The sequence below is a fragment of the Alexandromys fortis genome, unplaced genomic scaffold, assembly GCF_014885135.2.
Source record: "Alexandromys fortis isolate MF-2015 unplaced genomic scaffold, M_Fortis_MF-2015_v1.1 scaffold_28, whole genome shotgun sequence".
NCBI lineage: Eukaryota > Metazoa > Chordata > Mammalia > Rodentia > Cricetidae > Alexandromys > Alexandromys fortis.
In genome coordinates, this window is record NW_026067901.1 from 13,090,160 (window position 1) to 13,104,174 (window position 14,015).

Below are 14,015 nucleotides of genomic sequence, written 5' to 3' on the forward strand. Positions count from 1 at the left end.
TTTTTTGGTTTTTCGAGACAGGATTTCTCTGTGGCTTTGGAGCCTGTCCTAGCACTAGCTCTGTAGACCAGGCTGGTCTCGAACTCACAGAGATCCGCCTGCCTCTGCCTCCTGAGTGCTGGGATTAAAGGTGTGCGCCACCATCGCCCGGCTACAGTGTTTAGTCTTATATTTACTCTTTTGGTGTGTGTGTGTGTGTGTGTGTGTGTGTGTGTGTATCTCACTATGTAGCTTTGTCTGTCCTGGAACTCTATGTAGACCAGTCTTATATTTTCTTTTGGTAGCTTTTCGTGTGTGTGTGTGTGCGTGTGTGTGTGTTACTATGTAGCTTCGTGGCCTGGGATTCTGTATAGGCCAGGTCTCAAACTCAGAGATCTGCCTGCCTCTGCCTTCTGAGTTCTAGGATTAAAGGTGGGTACCACCACATCCAGCTGGTAGCCTTTCTTGATTGTCATGTACATGCATGCAAGGGTGTCTGGTATGTGTGTAAGTGCAAGGGTCATCAGCCTTCAAGATCCAGAGATCCAACATGACTAGTATGCTCAAGGGACCTTGGCCTCCAGCCGCTCCCTCCCTGGACTTTCGCCACTTGGGTGGTTTTCCCCACCCTGAGCTAATGTGTGGCGCTGCAGTGTATCCTCTGGCTGCTTCTCAGTCCTTTACTCGGGAGCATGCCTGTTGACATAGGTGGCTGTAATTTTTCAGTTTGGTTGTTGGGTGCTGTTGCTGACTGTTCCCACCACCCGCCTGCTCTGCTGTGGGTGGGTGTCTGAGTGTTCCCTGCGTGTACTGGTGACACATGAGCTACCCGTTCCGCTAGCCTGCTGACCTAGCACAGGAGTGCAGTTGCGCTGTGGGTGTTCCCCACCCCGTGCTGAGCCAGTGGCGCTGAGCACAGGCCTGTGTGGGTTCTCCTGCCGGACAGTAAACAAGATGGGTGCTAAGCATGGAACAGTCAAGCAGGCAGTGGAGTGAGACAAGGCAGACAGTGTGGTGGCTCCCAGCTCGGAGTCGGGGTGATGCCCACAGCCACACAGACTATGGGAGGCAAGAGCCCCACCCCTGTAGCACCCCTGCAGGTGACCCCAGAGCTGCCCAGCAGGAGGTGACTGTTGCCTCTTGGAGCTGACCCTGTAGGAACCCACCTGGGCCTACTTCGGACCTGGGCTCAGGACCCCTGGGGGCAGCTTGCTTTCAAACCTGCTTTTGATGTCTTCTGCCTCTTCTGCCTGGAGTAGGGGTAGATGGGGCTCTGCTCTCTTTGATGAGTGTGTGGTATGTCATCTCTAGCCTGTTTGATCATCATCAGTTACGGTGGGATTAATGGTTCCTTTCTTGCAGATAAAAGGTTAATAATTTGTAAAACATGTAGACTAGCCTCTGCTGCCCACTGCGAGCCCAGTAGATGTCACTGGGAACTTGGGAAATACGATGTCATAATCATCACAACGGGTCTGCAAAGGAAGAAGAGTGGGCACTAGGGATGGGGTCTTTGTGGGTTACCGTCTGCCTGGCACAGCAGTCAGGGAGTGGAGGCCCCGGTGGGCCCTAGGGTCTCACTCCATCCTGTGCTACAGGCCGAGGCCGAGCCTGAGGTGGAGGTGGAAGTGTACCGGAGGGACTCCAAGAAGCTTCCAGGCCTGGGAGACCCTGACATCGACTGGGAAGAGAGTGTCTGCCTGAACCTCATCCTGCAGAAGGTATGGGGTGGGTGGTGATGGCTGATGGTGGGTCTGGGAGACAGCAAGCCCCTGCCCCCCACAACACACATGTACTGCATTCTCTTCTAGCTGGACTATATGGTGACCTGTGCTGTGTGCACACGTGCTGATGGAGGTGACATCCACATTCACAGGAAGAAATCCCAGGTGAGCCCCACCTCCCACTAGCTAGCTGTCCATACTCTCTAACTACCCATTGCCTCTTCTAGGAAGACACCCCCCCTTCATGTTCCCTTCCCCGAGGTGAGGGGTTGACTCTAGGAGTCTCCTCGTATGTATGCACCCAACCTTCCCCATGGCTCCTGAAGAGGACATTCCCGGCTCTGAGCAGTGTGGTCCCCCGGCCGTATCTGAGGTCACTTTTCCATTGAGGCCGGCTCTCAGCCCTTTCCTCCTGCTTCCCTTTTAGCAAGTGTTTGCGTCCCCCAGCAAACACCCCATGGACAGCAAAGGCGAAGAGTCCAAGATGAGCTACCCCAACATCTTCTTCATGATTGACAGCTTCGAGGAGGTGAGTGCTCACCGCTGGCCACGTTCCCCTTCCTCTCCTCTTGGGGATCAGATGGGATGTCAGGCTGAGGACCTGCAAAGCCTCCCAGGAGATGCTGGTAGCAGGAGCAGGGGATGGTCAGGGTGACAGCCAGTGGGGCTCCCCTCTTGACAGTGATTGACGTAGAAGTGCATTCTCCCTGCTATGGGCCTTGGTTTAGTCATCTGTAAAGCGGGTGTGACTCCGAGCACGAGTGCGATCACAGTGAGTGCTGCCTGACCAGGAGTCATCCTCTGGTGCTCTGTGAATGACTGCCTCCACCCTGTCAGGGTGTCAGAGAGGACGGGCCTTCAGTTCTATGGCCAAGTTTTTGTTTCAAGATTGGTAAAATGTGCTCCAGACACGTTAGCTCACCAGTGCCGGGAGGAGCGGAGGAGGGAGCTGCCATTCCACTTCCTGCTTGTTTGCCAAGGCTGATGGTGGAGTGTGTGTGTGTGTGTGTGTGCGCGCGCGTGTGTGTGCGTGCTTGCCCAGAATCAGCCACGATTTTCTTGGAAGTCCCATGAAGTTGGGCATGCCTTTCAAGGTCCCCTTGGGCTCTGATGGTGTCTGAAAATACCCAAAGCTCAGGAAGGAGAGTTTTTGTCCAGAATCTCTCACCTGGAAGCTCACGTCTAACCGGCAGCTATTAGGAACAGCAGTTCAGGAATGTGGCAGGGTGTGGTCACACTGTCTGTGTTTGGGTGGTATTCTCCCAGGAAGGCAGTCACAACTAGTCACATTAGCTTGGACAGCCAAGCTCTGGAGAAGGTGGGCTGGACCAGGCTGTGACGAAGGAGGTCCCCAAGTGTCCCTAGAGTCCTTGTAACTTTAACTCAGCATTAGGAAGTCAGATAAGGGTCTTGCTGGTGGCTCAGCTTGGGGTGGAGTGTTCCTACCTATGGCAAGGATTGGAGGTGGAACGGTAGACGGCGGGTGTCTGTGCACAGGTAGGATTGGAGATGGGACGGTGGACAGCAGGTGTCTGTGCACAGGTAGGACTGGAGATGGGACGGTGGACAGCAGGTGTCTGTGCACAGGTAGGACTGGAGATGGGACGGTGGACAGCAGGTGTCTGTGCACAGGTAGTTTGGCCTCTTCTCAGCGTCCTCTTCTGTAAAATTGAACCCCCTTTGTTTTTGTTCTTTCCCGTCCTTCCTTCCTTTCTCCTCCCCGACTCCCTTCCTCCTTTTCTTCCCCATCTTCCCTGTCTTGAGACACACTGTCCCTGTCCACCCCAGGCTGAGCTCAAAATACTGATCCTCCTGCCTCAGCCTCTCTAGTGCTAGGATTACAGCCTGCCCCATACTCAGTGATTTCAGCAGTCCTCCCGGCAGCCGGATTGGGGGATGGTGTGGCTGGTGGCACTGATGTTTGATATCCCCATTTCTTCCTCCCCACCCTTAGGTGTTCAGCGACATGACTGTGGGGGAAGGAGAGATGGTCTGTGTTGAGCTGGTGGCTAGCGACAAGACTAACACGTTCCAGGGTGTCATCTTTCAGGGGTCCATCCGCTATGAGGCGCTCAAGAAGGTGTATGACAACCGCGTGAGTGCAGGGCTGCCTGGGGGGCTGGTGTCCTGACCCTTCTTTCCTCACATGTCCCCCCCCCAGACCTGCTTTGCTGAGACCACCTCACAGCAGGGCATCCGCTCCTCTGGAGCCCACAGTCTCTTCTTCTGTCATGTTCTTCATCCCGGTCCACCTGTGTCTGTCTGAGGTGCGGGGGAGGGGGGACTTCTCCTCCCACCCATGTCCCTGTGAGGTGCCAGCCAGTTGGTAAGGGATACTCACCCTAGTACTGGGGACACTCCCAGAATTGACCCCTGAGTAGTTTATCAGGGACAGGAGTCCAGATGGACAGGCCACTCTCCTGCAGCTGGTGCTGTCTGGCCTGGGGTGAGTGCCCTGGTCAGTAGTGTGAGCGTTCAGGGCAGTGAGAACAGCCTTGGCCAGGGATCTGGAACACATGCCTGTTGGTTGGGCTCCCTGGCTTCCCTGTGGCTCAGACTCCCTCAAGATGGCCTCAGAGAAGGTAAACTGGCTGCTGTGTCTCTAGAGGGAGGGCCTGTGAAACTAACTGTTCCCACCTACCGCAGGTGAGTGTGGCGGCCCGCATGGCCCAGAAGATGTCATTTGGCTTCTACAAGTACAACAACATGGAGTTTGTGCGCATGAAGGGGCCTCAGGGCAAGGGCCATGCTGAGATGGCAGTCAGTCGCGTGTCTACGGGCGACACATCCCCCTGTGGGACCGAAGAAGACTCAAGCCCAGCTTCGCCCATGCATGAGCGGGTAAGGGCTGCGCACTGTGGGAGGGACCTCCTGTCCCTTGGATTCTCTTCCCATGGCTCCTTCACCCCACAGCCCCCAGGTGAGGGAGCCCCCTCCACTGCTGATGAGGAACCTGAGGCCCTCAGAGGGGAGGTTCATACCCAGGCTGAGGTTGATTCTGCTTCCCTGAGCTGCTCTGCTCCGAGGCTAAGTCCCCAGGTCCCCAGGTCCAGGAAGAGAAAAAAGTTGACTAGGAAGTAGGCCTGGTGCCTGCCTCCTGGACCTGCTGGTCAGCTATGACCTCACAGCCCTTCTGCTGTGAGCCAATAGAATGAGGAGGGGCTGAATCCTGGGTTGTCCCACAAGGACAGCCAGCAAGCACAAGGCTCGCTCTGGGCCTGGTCGTTTGTTTAGGGTATTCAGTCTGTTAACAGGGTACTCAGTCTCTTAGCAGTATCCCCCCTGACAGGCGTAAGGATGCTGTCTGGGGTGCTGCCCCTGCCGCAGCTCTGAGGGCTCAGCATAGGGTCTCAAATCTTGCTTCCTTTGAGCTCTCTCAGTCCTCAGTGGGGAGCTGATGTCAGTGGCCATAGAGACCCCAGGCTCAGGCACGAGAAAGGCTCTGCCCATGGAATCAGAGCTGGGTGAGTGAGTCAGCCCTTGTCCAAGAGACCCAGGGCTCTGCTGCTCATGTGACCTTGGATGAGTCCCTTCCTTTCCTATGCTTCTGTTTCTCATTGGGAAGTGAGGGGTTTCCAGGAGTACTGCTCATGCCCTCACAGGGGCTTGGCCCTGTGAAGTGTCCCAAGTGGCAGCCACAGTGGTTACTATCTGCAGTTGATGGGAGGAGACTCTCAAGAGTAGACAGTGCCTCACCGACTGCTGTTTGCGTTAGTTCCTGGGTGCCTCTTTTTCTTTCTTTTGGAATCTTCTATAATTAGTGTGTTTTATAAGCCAAACAAAGCCAACTATGCTGGGACTTTGTAAAGTGTTGAGCCTCAGGCAGGAGACCTCTGTCTTTTTGGAATGGAGGTAGCTTGGACTCCAAGCTTCCAGGTGACAGCCTGATTCTGCCCAGTTCTGTGTTGCACTTGGACACTGAAAGGTGTGTGTGCACAGATGTGCAGATATGGGCCCAGCTGGGCAACTCTGGGTGCCCACAGATGACCCACCCAAGCCTTGATCATCCCACCTACCAAGTGGGAGTGGCCATGAGGGATGAGATAGCCCCTAGCCATACCCTTCATATCAGGGAGGTGTGGACCCCTGGGGAGGAGTCGTGAGGTCACCACAGGACTCAAGTCCACTGCCCATGTACACACTGTTGCTTGTCTTCTTGTCCTCAGGGGTCACTTGTAACCAGTGTTCAAGAAATGCAGACTTGTGTGTATTGTGGTTTCTGGTATTTGTTTTGTTTTTATCTTTTAAAACCTTCCCTGACTTGAGGGAGGACCGTCTGGAGCCCAGCAGCCGCCGGGACTTTGGTGGATGTCGGAGCTATGACGAGGAGGCTGATGGGGCCCTGAAGTCTGGGTCCCAGCTCATCTTGCTGCTCTGATTCTTGTTTGCGTGGGGAGGAGGGAGGGGATGGGCCAAGTTCCCTATGCCTGGAACGCCCTTCCCCCCCTTCTTCACCTGGCGAACTCCTACTCGTCCTTCAAGACCCAGCTCACGCAGCACCTCCTCCAGGAAGCCTACTCTGATTTCACAGGCTGTCTGTCCCTTCTTCCACTGTTCCTTCCATGTCCTGTGCTTCCCTTTCTCTGTCTTAGTGACCAGCATGCAGTCTGTGAATGTCACTTGAGTCTGTCACCCCCAGCAGACTGTGAGCTCCTTGAGGGCAGGGGATCTATGTCTTGTGCCTGTCTGTGCCCACCTCACCTCCAAGTGAGTGTGGAGAATGTTGGTGGCTGGGACTGAATGTGCTTGGAAGGGAGGAGAGGAGACACGGGACAGAGAGCTGCTCAGTCTGGCGCTTGTGAGAGGGGCTGCGTGCAAGAGGGAAAGGTCCAAGGGGTGACTGGGTGTAGTCCCAGTGGCTTTAGGCAGGTCAAGGTGGCCGTTTGTGGGCCTTACCTGCTCGGATGTCAGATGGGCCCATGCAACATGGCAGTGCTTTCACCCGGCATTTGCGTTGAGATGTGGACGCGAGGCCCCTCTGTCAGTGTTGGTGGCAGTCTGCTCCCTCCTTAGGCAGGTCCGGCTGCTGTGTGTGTGGCGAGCCCCCAGTGCCCAGCGTCCCCCTCATCTAGGGCAGATGGCCCTCAGGCCATGGTCAGGGTCAGCAGCTATAACTACAGCCCCTGCTTGGGCTGGCTTTGATCCAGGTGGCTTTGGGGTCTCATGGCAGGGTCTGCTCCTGCTAAACTTGTGACTTGGGCTCCTTGTTCCCAGGTGACCTCCTTTAGCACCCCGCCCACCCCGGAGCGAAACAACCGGCCCACCTTCTTCTCTCCGTCCCTCAAGAGGAAGGTGCCCCGGAACCGCATCGCGGAGATGAAGAAGTCACACTCGGCCAACGACAGTGAGGAGTTCTTCAGAGAGGACGACAGTGGAGGTGGCTAATGGTCCCTGCTCTGGCTGTGTCCTGTGCCTCCACCCCTCACCCAGTGTCGCTTAGAGAGCCGCATCAGGGGTAGAGTGCTGGCCTCAGGGCTGCGGTGAAGCTATGCGTAGATTGGGGTCTGCATCTGAGCCCTGTTTTCACCCAGCTCATATTCAGAGGCTCTGGAACTTTCCGCTGACCTGGGTGCACACAAGGACTGTCTTGTTCTTCCTCTTCTGCTTCCTGGGCTAGCTCTCCTCCTTCTAGAACCTTCTGTCCTGGGTGACCCGCAGGGTTTCTCTGTTACCTCTTGTGGTTTCCTGTGAGTCACGCGGACTCCCAGATCCTTTCCTGTGGCCCCACCAATGACCTTCTGCCCAGAGGTCCCTGAAACCCTTGGTCCACCCACTCATCTGCTCTGTGTGCACAACCCCCTCCCCAGTGGTCAGTCACTGCCGGGGACTTGTGCAGCCTGGAACAGGACTTTTCAGTCTTGGACCAGGAATGCTGGGGGTTGGTGGGTAAACTGGCCACTCTATCAGTTCTGGAGAAAATGGGGTTCAGGTAACAGGGGTGGGGGAAATGCCCAGCATCCCTCGTGAGCTGGTACCACGTCAGTTCCATGTTGTAGTGAGTGGCTGGAAGAGAAAAGACTTTACCAGGGTGAACCGTGAGTGCTTTCCAGGCCTGGCAGATGGGGGTATGAGGGCCTGGAGCAGGGCTTTGGGGGTGTGGACATTGGTGGGGAGCATCTGTGAGTGTGGTATCAGTCCAGTGGGGCAGAGGTCTTGTTACCCCTCCCCCACACTCCCTGGCACAGACTGGAAGGCTGACCTGCCCTTCTTCCCTGCAGCTGACCTGCACAATGCCACCAACCTGCGGTCTCGATCCCTGTCGGGCACAGGACGGTCCCTGGTTGGGTCCTGGCTGAAGCTGAACAGAGCTGATGGAAACTTCCTTCTCTATGCACACTTGACCTACGTCACCTTGCCACTACATCGGATCTTAACAGGTACGTGAAGGCAGAGCCCTCCACGGCTTCCCTGCCCAGCTTCAGTGGGCTGTAGTTCCCATAGACAGTGGCTTCCCTCCACGTGTCCCTGATGTCCTCACTGGCCCCTCTTTGAGTGGTCATGGGAGTGCAGGGTGGTGTTGGAATCTGGAGCCCGTGAGGCATGATCAGAGATGGTGGGTGTACAGGACAGCTGTGGCTCCCTCCCAAGAGTGTCCTCACCCTGCCTGCCCCCTCCTGTCATCCTAGACATCCTGGAAGTACGACAGAAACCCATCTTGATGACCTAGTGTGTGTGGAGCCTGCACGGAGCCCCGGCCCCGCCTGGCCCTGGGAATGTTGCCAAGTGCCTACCTGTCACCACCACGGGGGTCTTCTGTGACAAGCCAGCGCTGGAGCTACAGCCAGGCAGGGCCACTCGACTCCTGGGGCCAGGGCCGACTCCATGAACACCAGCCCAAACTGAAGTGCCTCGCCCTCCTCCTCTGCTGGCTCTGCTCTCACCCTGTCCTGCACTCGGCCCCCTCAGCCCATCTCTGGAGAGTCTTCTGCTCCCAGAGGGCCAGAGACACCAAGAGGTCATAGTGAGCATGAGGGGCTGCCAGTTTCCAGAATGTTCTTAGACCTCCCGACCTCGATTCCCGTCCCCCTGCTGGGGCTCTGTGCCAGGCCACTGTCCACGCATCCTACACAAAGCCAGTTGAAGATTTTGTAATGCAGTACTGACAAACTTCAGCTCGCGAGTCAGCCCCAACTTGCTCCCCCACAGTTTCTTGCTGCAGTGGGTTCCAGCTGGGAGTCAGGGGACATGAGCTGTTTGTCGGCTGGGAATACCTCGCCCCATGCCCAGCTCAGAATGGGGGTCTCAAGCTCCAGCTGGGTAGACAGGCCCGATCCCCCAGAACGGCCTTCGCTTCCATCCAAAGAACACCGCCAACACACACACCTCTGACCCCAGGACGCAGATTTTGGTTCTGAAGCAATGTGGGAGGGAACTTGCGCTGAGGATGTCTGATGGGGACCGGGATTGGAATCCTCGCAGGAAGGTGTCAGGTAGAACCACCCTGGGGCCAGAGCTCAGAGCGAGGTGGGTGCTGTCCTCTCTGCCCCGTGCTTGGTCAGCATGCTGGTCTTGTCCTCAGCCTGGCTTCCTAAGCAGAGGAGCAGACATTTTCCTCAGTGAGAGCAAATGGCCACAGGTCAGCCGCCCAGGGCTCCCCTCGCAGTGTGCTGTAGCTCAGGCCTCCACTACCCAACTGGAATAAACTGGAAGCTGGACCCTGTGGTCGCTGGATTTAGTGTCCCAGGTTCCGTAGAACTCAGCTGTGTATGTAGAGCTTGGCTCCTCTGGGCTGTAAAGCAGACACAGGAGCACGGCTCCATTCCTTGGTCTCTGGGAGTGGGGACTACTTTGGGGCTTTCTCTAGATTTTGTATGTTGTTATTAAAAGCGAGCTATTGCATTTCATTCTGCCTCAGTTTGCCCACCTGTAAAATGGGGCTGATACCACCTACCTCACTGAAGTCTCCAGGGTTCAAATGCATGGCTGAGTCTGGGCTAGACCACATGTCATTCTGCATAGCTCAGGCTGGGTCTTAGGAGTGGGTGTTAGGTGGCCTGCTCTAAAATAACTCCTTCCAAAGGGATGAGTAGTGGGTGAGTTTACACACTGATCTGCTGGAGCCTGGGGTCACGTTCTAATCTAACCATTGAAGCAGACTCCCAGCCTGCCCTAGAATGCAGAGTACCTCAGGTCTATGGGTGTGGTCCTGCAGTCTAGCATAACCATTTCTTCTGCAGGGGTATGAATGCCGATCCCATGTTTGTTTCTAGGGCGGTCATAGCATCCTGCCACTTCAGGACCCAGCCATTCTGGGGTCTGCACACTCTGCACTTGCTATCTTGGGGGAAACAGAGCCAAGTGTGTCTTCTGTGGAAGACTGGGAGAGTCCTAGACCAACAGCACTCCATGGCTTCTCTTTGCTGGCCTCACTCCCCCAGAGCTCAGCCGTGCTCTCTTGGCTAGGCTTGGGCAAGGCTGGCTTCTCGAAGCTGGGGTAACTGTGACAAGTGCTTCCCAGGCCGTAGGAAAGTACAGAGTCTGTGTCATGCAACTTGGCTCTGTGCGGCACACAGAAATAACTGATATCCGCAGGCCCATTTCTAATGCTTCGGTACCACCATCCCTTTGTAGGAGGAAAGCACCCCAGAGAGGCTGAGCGAATTCAAAACTGAATCATGAGGAACAGTGGAAGGAGGCAAGCTTGTTCTGAGCCTCAGTCCCTGGGTACACAGCCAGACATTTAGTCAACCTTCAGCTTTCTCCAAAGGGCACTTTTGAGTTGCAAACATGTTCAGAAGCTCTTGAAAACTGGGATAGAAGTCTGATGTTTACTTTTTCAAATAGCTGATATTGGTGGGCCAGACATGGTGGCACGTGTCTGCAAATCTCAGTCCTGAGGCTGAGGGAGGACAGAGTTCTCAGCCAGCCTAGGCTACATAGCAAGACCTCGTCTCAAAGTTTGAGAGTGACAAATGACAGAAGCACCCCCCAGAATCCTGGAGTTGATAGTTTGGCTTCTAAGGCCATCTTTAATTTTTTTTTCCTGGGAACATGCCTGTCCTCATACAACGTATTAGGACAATAAGGAGAAAGCGCTGTTCACTTTGCGTCCCTGTTTCTTCAGGCAGTGTCCACCTTACCTCCTGAGATCTTGCTGGAATCCCAGCTGCCTCCACAAAGGCAGCCCAGGCTCATTTCCACTCCAAAAGATTATTATTTAAAACAAGCGAAAAATAAAAATAAGCCAGGTGTGGTGGCACATGCCTTTAATCCCAGCACTTTGAAGGCAGAAGCAGGTGGATTTCTATGACTTCAAGGACAGCCTGGTCTATGTAGTGAGTTCAGGACAGCTAGGGCTACATAGTGAGACCCGGTCTCAAACAAAACATTTTCATTAAAAGGCACTCCAGCCCCTGTGTAGTGGGCCTATTCTACTAACTATATCTTTTTTTTCCTGGCAGTGTCATAAGTTTTAAGTTTTGCCCAAAACTCTGGATATAATGAGTTTTGATGATTTAGTCCAGTCCAGCTTCAAGATCCAAGTATCTTGGTAGCACAAGGTTTCTCTGTTCAGGCTCATTCTCACCTCTGGATGGAGCTACTCTGAAAAGTAAGTATAGGACCCAAAAGGACTAAGGGCTCTAAGGACACGAGCACGCTAGTGCCATGGGATGCGTCCCAGAAGTCACTAGCCCTGGCGTGGGTGCATCACCTGGATGGGCCTCAAGACCAAGTGTACAGATCTTAAGCTTGAACAGAAGTAGCCTTCTGGGGCATCTGCAATGGGCCTCCGGGGAAGTAGCCAAAATGCCTGTCCCTCCAGGTGAAGGCCTTCACCAATGGGATGCTGACATGGGCCTCCAGGCCTCTGCTTGCAACACCACACCAAGCTAAGTGACCTGACAGCCCATAGGCTGGGGTGGGGATCTGAGTTCTGCGGCAGATATATCCCCGGAAGTGGAGGAAGCCATGGCCTGCTGACAGTTTGTGTTTATGGGTTTCTTTTTCCAAGGCTGTATGATTTCATGGTTCTCTGAGACACTGCCTTGCATTTCAGAGACATTTAAACTGTGTTTTCTTAGAAGTGCCCCTGACCTGTACCTGATTCTTTTAATAATACACGTTTCAGGTTAAGACAGATCATTAGCTACCAGTAGGGTTTGTTTTGGCTTTGAGACAGTATCTACATAGCCCAGGCTGGTATTAGCAGAGGATGACCTGGATCTAACAGCTTTTGGCCTCCACCTCCACGTGCTGGGATTCCAGGCTTACACCACTGTGCCTGGTGTTATGCAGTGTTGGTGGAACCTAGGGCTTTATGCCACTGGGCAGGCACTTTTATCTGCTGGACTGCACCCCTCGGCCCTTTCTTAGCTTCTTTTGACTTCAGCCCCTTACTTTGTAGGTCAGGACACTTAGATGCAAATAGTAAATTTCCCTCTTCCAAAATTATCATAGGAGTAATTAAAAAAATGAATTCAGCAAAGCCATGAGTATATGAGCGTGTTAGTGTGGGGACTGTGAGTGGCTCTCCCATGGATCCTCACCCAACAGAAAGCCTCTCAGGGCTCTCAGTAGGCTTTGTGGCGGCTGTTGACTTTGCTTTATGACTTCCTGATTCTTTGCGACATTGCTTTGCATTTAGAGACATTTAAAATGTTTTCTTACAAGTGCCCCCGACCTGTACCTGTTTCTTTTAATAATATCCATTTCAGGTTAACACAAGACACTATAGCAAGTCAAGGGAATGGCCTTGATTTGCTGCAAGCTTTGCCACAAGATACTGTTCTGAAATGGTTCCAGCTGGGGTTGACAGGCCACTCCATGCACTGGCTGTCCTGCTGGCTGCTGGTCTGTGAAGACCCTGTGAGGGGGACAGTGACCATCCTGGCCAGAGGTGTAGGCGTTTCCAAAGCTGATCACATTTGCCTTTTGGGCTCAATTCTGTGCTCCTATGAAATATACCCTGGCAGTGTTTGGACGGAAACCTCCCAAGCTTTTCTAAGAAAACCCCATAAAAACCCTTATATTAGTGGGAAGACAGCTGGAATAGAAGCTGGGAACCTAGGGAGTTTAGGAAAGAGCCCGGCAGGGACCATACTGTTCCTGTGGCCCAGCACCTCTGTGTCGGAGGGCTGCTGAGCAGGCACCTGCTATCATCACAGGTTGAAAATATCACAGCTACATTTCATGCATAGGAAACATGCCAAATGGCTTCCTTATGTCACAAGGAATTGGGCCTAATATACTATATACATTGGAGTTGGGAACTGCAGTGGAGGGCGGGGTTCTGACAGGACATAGTAAGGAATCGGCCACTACCCTAGAAACACAGGACCAGAATTTTCTGAACTGGTATCTCCAACTTCAAGGTGGTGAGAAGGAGGCATCGGCTTAGCAGGTTGCTATCCACATCAACCCCTGGGTAGCCTCCCTCAGGAGATGCTTGGGAAGGCAGTTCTGCAAACCCATACCTTTTAGAAGCACCTGTCAGCCCTAGGTTGGAAGAAAATTCTCCCTGAAAAGGACAACCTTGCAGAACATATGGAAAAAAGAGCAATGTAAAATAATGCACTCCTTGTAGCTCATTGTATATACCATGTCACCTGGAGACATCAGACTTTGTGCTTGTTAAAAGTGACAGAAAGCTGGGAAACGAGGAAGGGGAAGCGTGCTTGGGGGGTGGGCGATGAAGGAAAGGGCCCTGATCTTACACTGTCACTCACTTGCCTCCTACAGCCTCATGTAAGCCAGCGGGCTATCAAGACTCTTCTCTATGTGGATGGCTCATTTTGGAATTTGACTTTAATAAAGCAATTAGGTTGCTCAGTTTGAAATAACCATTGTTTCTGGTGAGCTTTGATTATATTTTGAATAAACAATTTTACTCCAGATTTAAGCCAATTCCAGAAACCACTGAAGTTGAGTGATTCAACGGGTACACTGGAAAGGGCCATGTAGACCTGACCCCTCAGCAAGCCACGTCATAAAACCCAGAGCCTGAGGTTTTTCAAAGGTAAACCTAGTACACCCATCCCTTCAGGGTCCCTGACAATGGCATTAGACAAGGACATGCAGTTCTGGGAATGCTGGTGCTCACTGCCATTTCCTCCTAGGATGTGCTCATGGGTATTTCATGGCCCTACCTGGAAAGACGGGGGAGCTTGCCAGCCAGTGGAGGTCAAGCACAGCTGTGCACCAGTCCTCTGTTCACACACGGTGTGATTGTACAAACCACTAACTAGATCAAATAAAGACTTAGTCCGAGATCTGCTTCAGAGGGTTTAGGATGGTAGCCCCCAAAGGTGTCAGTTCTACAAAGTCTGTGGGAGCCCCAGGGCCACACTGGGAACCCACACCAGATCAGCCAGT

The 14,015-nt window shown here is 53.6% G+C and overlaps 1 protein-coding gene across 3 annotated transcripts in view; it reads left to right on the forward strand.

Annotated features, from left to right (window-relative positions):
• Nucleotides 1-9,547, forward strand: part of Kiaa0930 (KIAA0930 ortholog) — a 36,276-nt gene extending 26,729 nt beyond the window's left edge. For all 3 annotated transcript variants that reach the window (XM_050129398.1, XM_050129406.1, XM_050129416.1), the window contains 8 exons: nucleotides 1,578-1,700; nucleotides 1,791-1,868; nucleotides 2,131-2,232; nucleotides 3,658-3,798; nucleotides 4,350-4,544; nucleotides 6,918-7,080; nucleotides 7,922-8,080; nucleotides 8,330-9,547. In XM_050129398.1, the coding sequence (XP_049985355.1) occupies nucleotides 1,578-1,700; nucleotides 1,791-1,868; nucleotides 2,131-2,232; nucleotides 3,658-3,798; nucleotides 4,350-4,544; nucleotides 6,918-7,080; nucleotides 7,922-8,080; nucleotides 8,330-8,370 (1,002 nt within the window). In that variant the 3' untranslated portion in view covers nucleotides 8,371-9,547. The remainder of the gene's footprint in view (nucleotides 1-1,577; nucleotides 1,701-1,790; nucleotides 1,869-2,130; nucleotides 2,233-3,657; nucleotides 3,799-4,349; nucleotides 4,545-6,917; nucleotides 7,081-7,921; nucleotides 8,081-8,329) is intronic.
• Nucleotides 9,548-14,015: the final 4,468 nt, after the last annotated feature.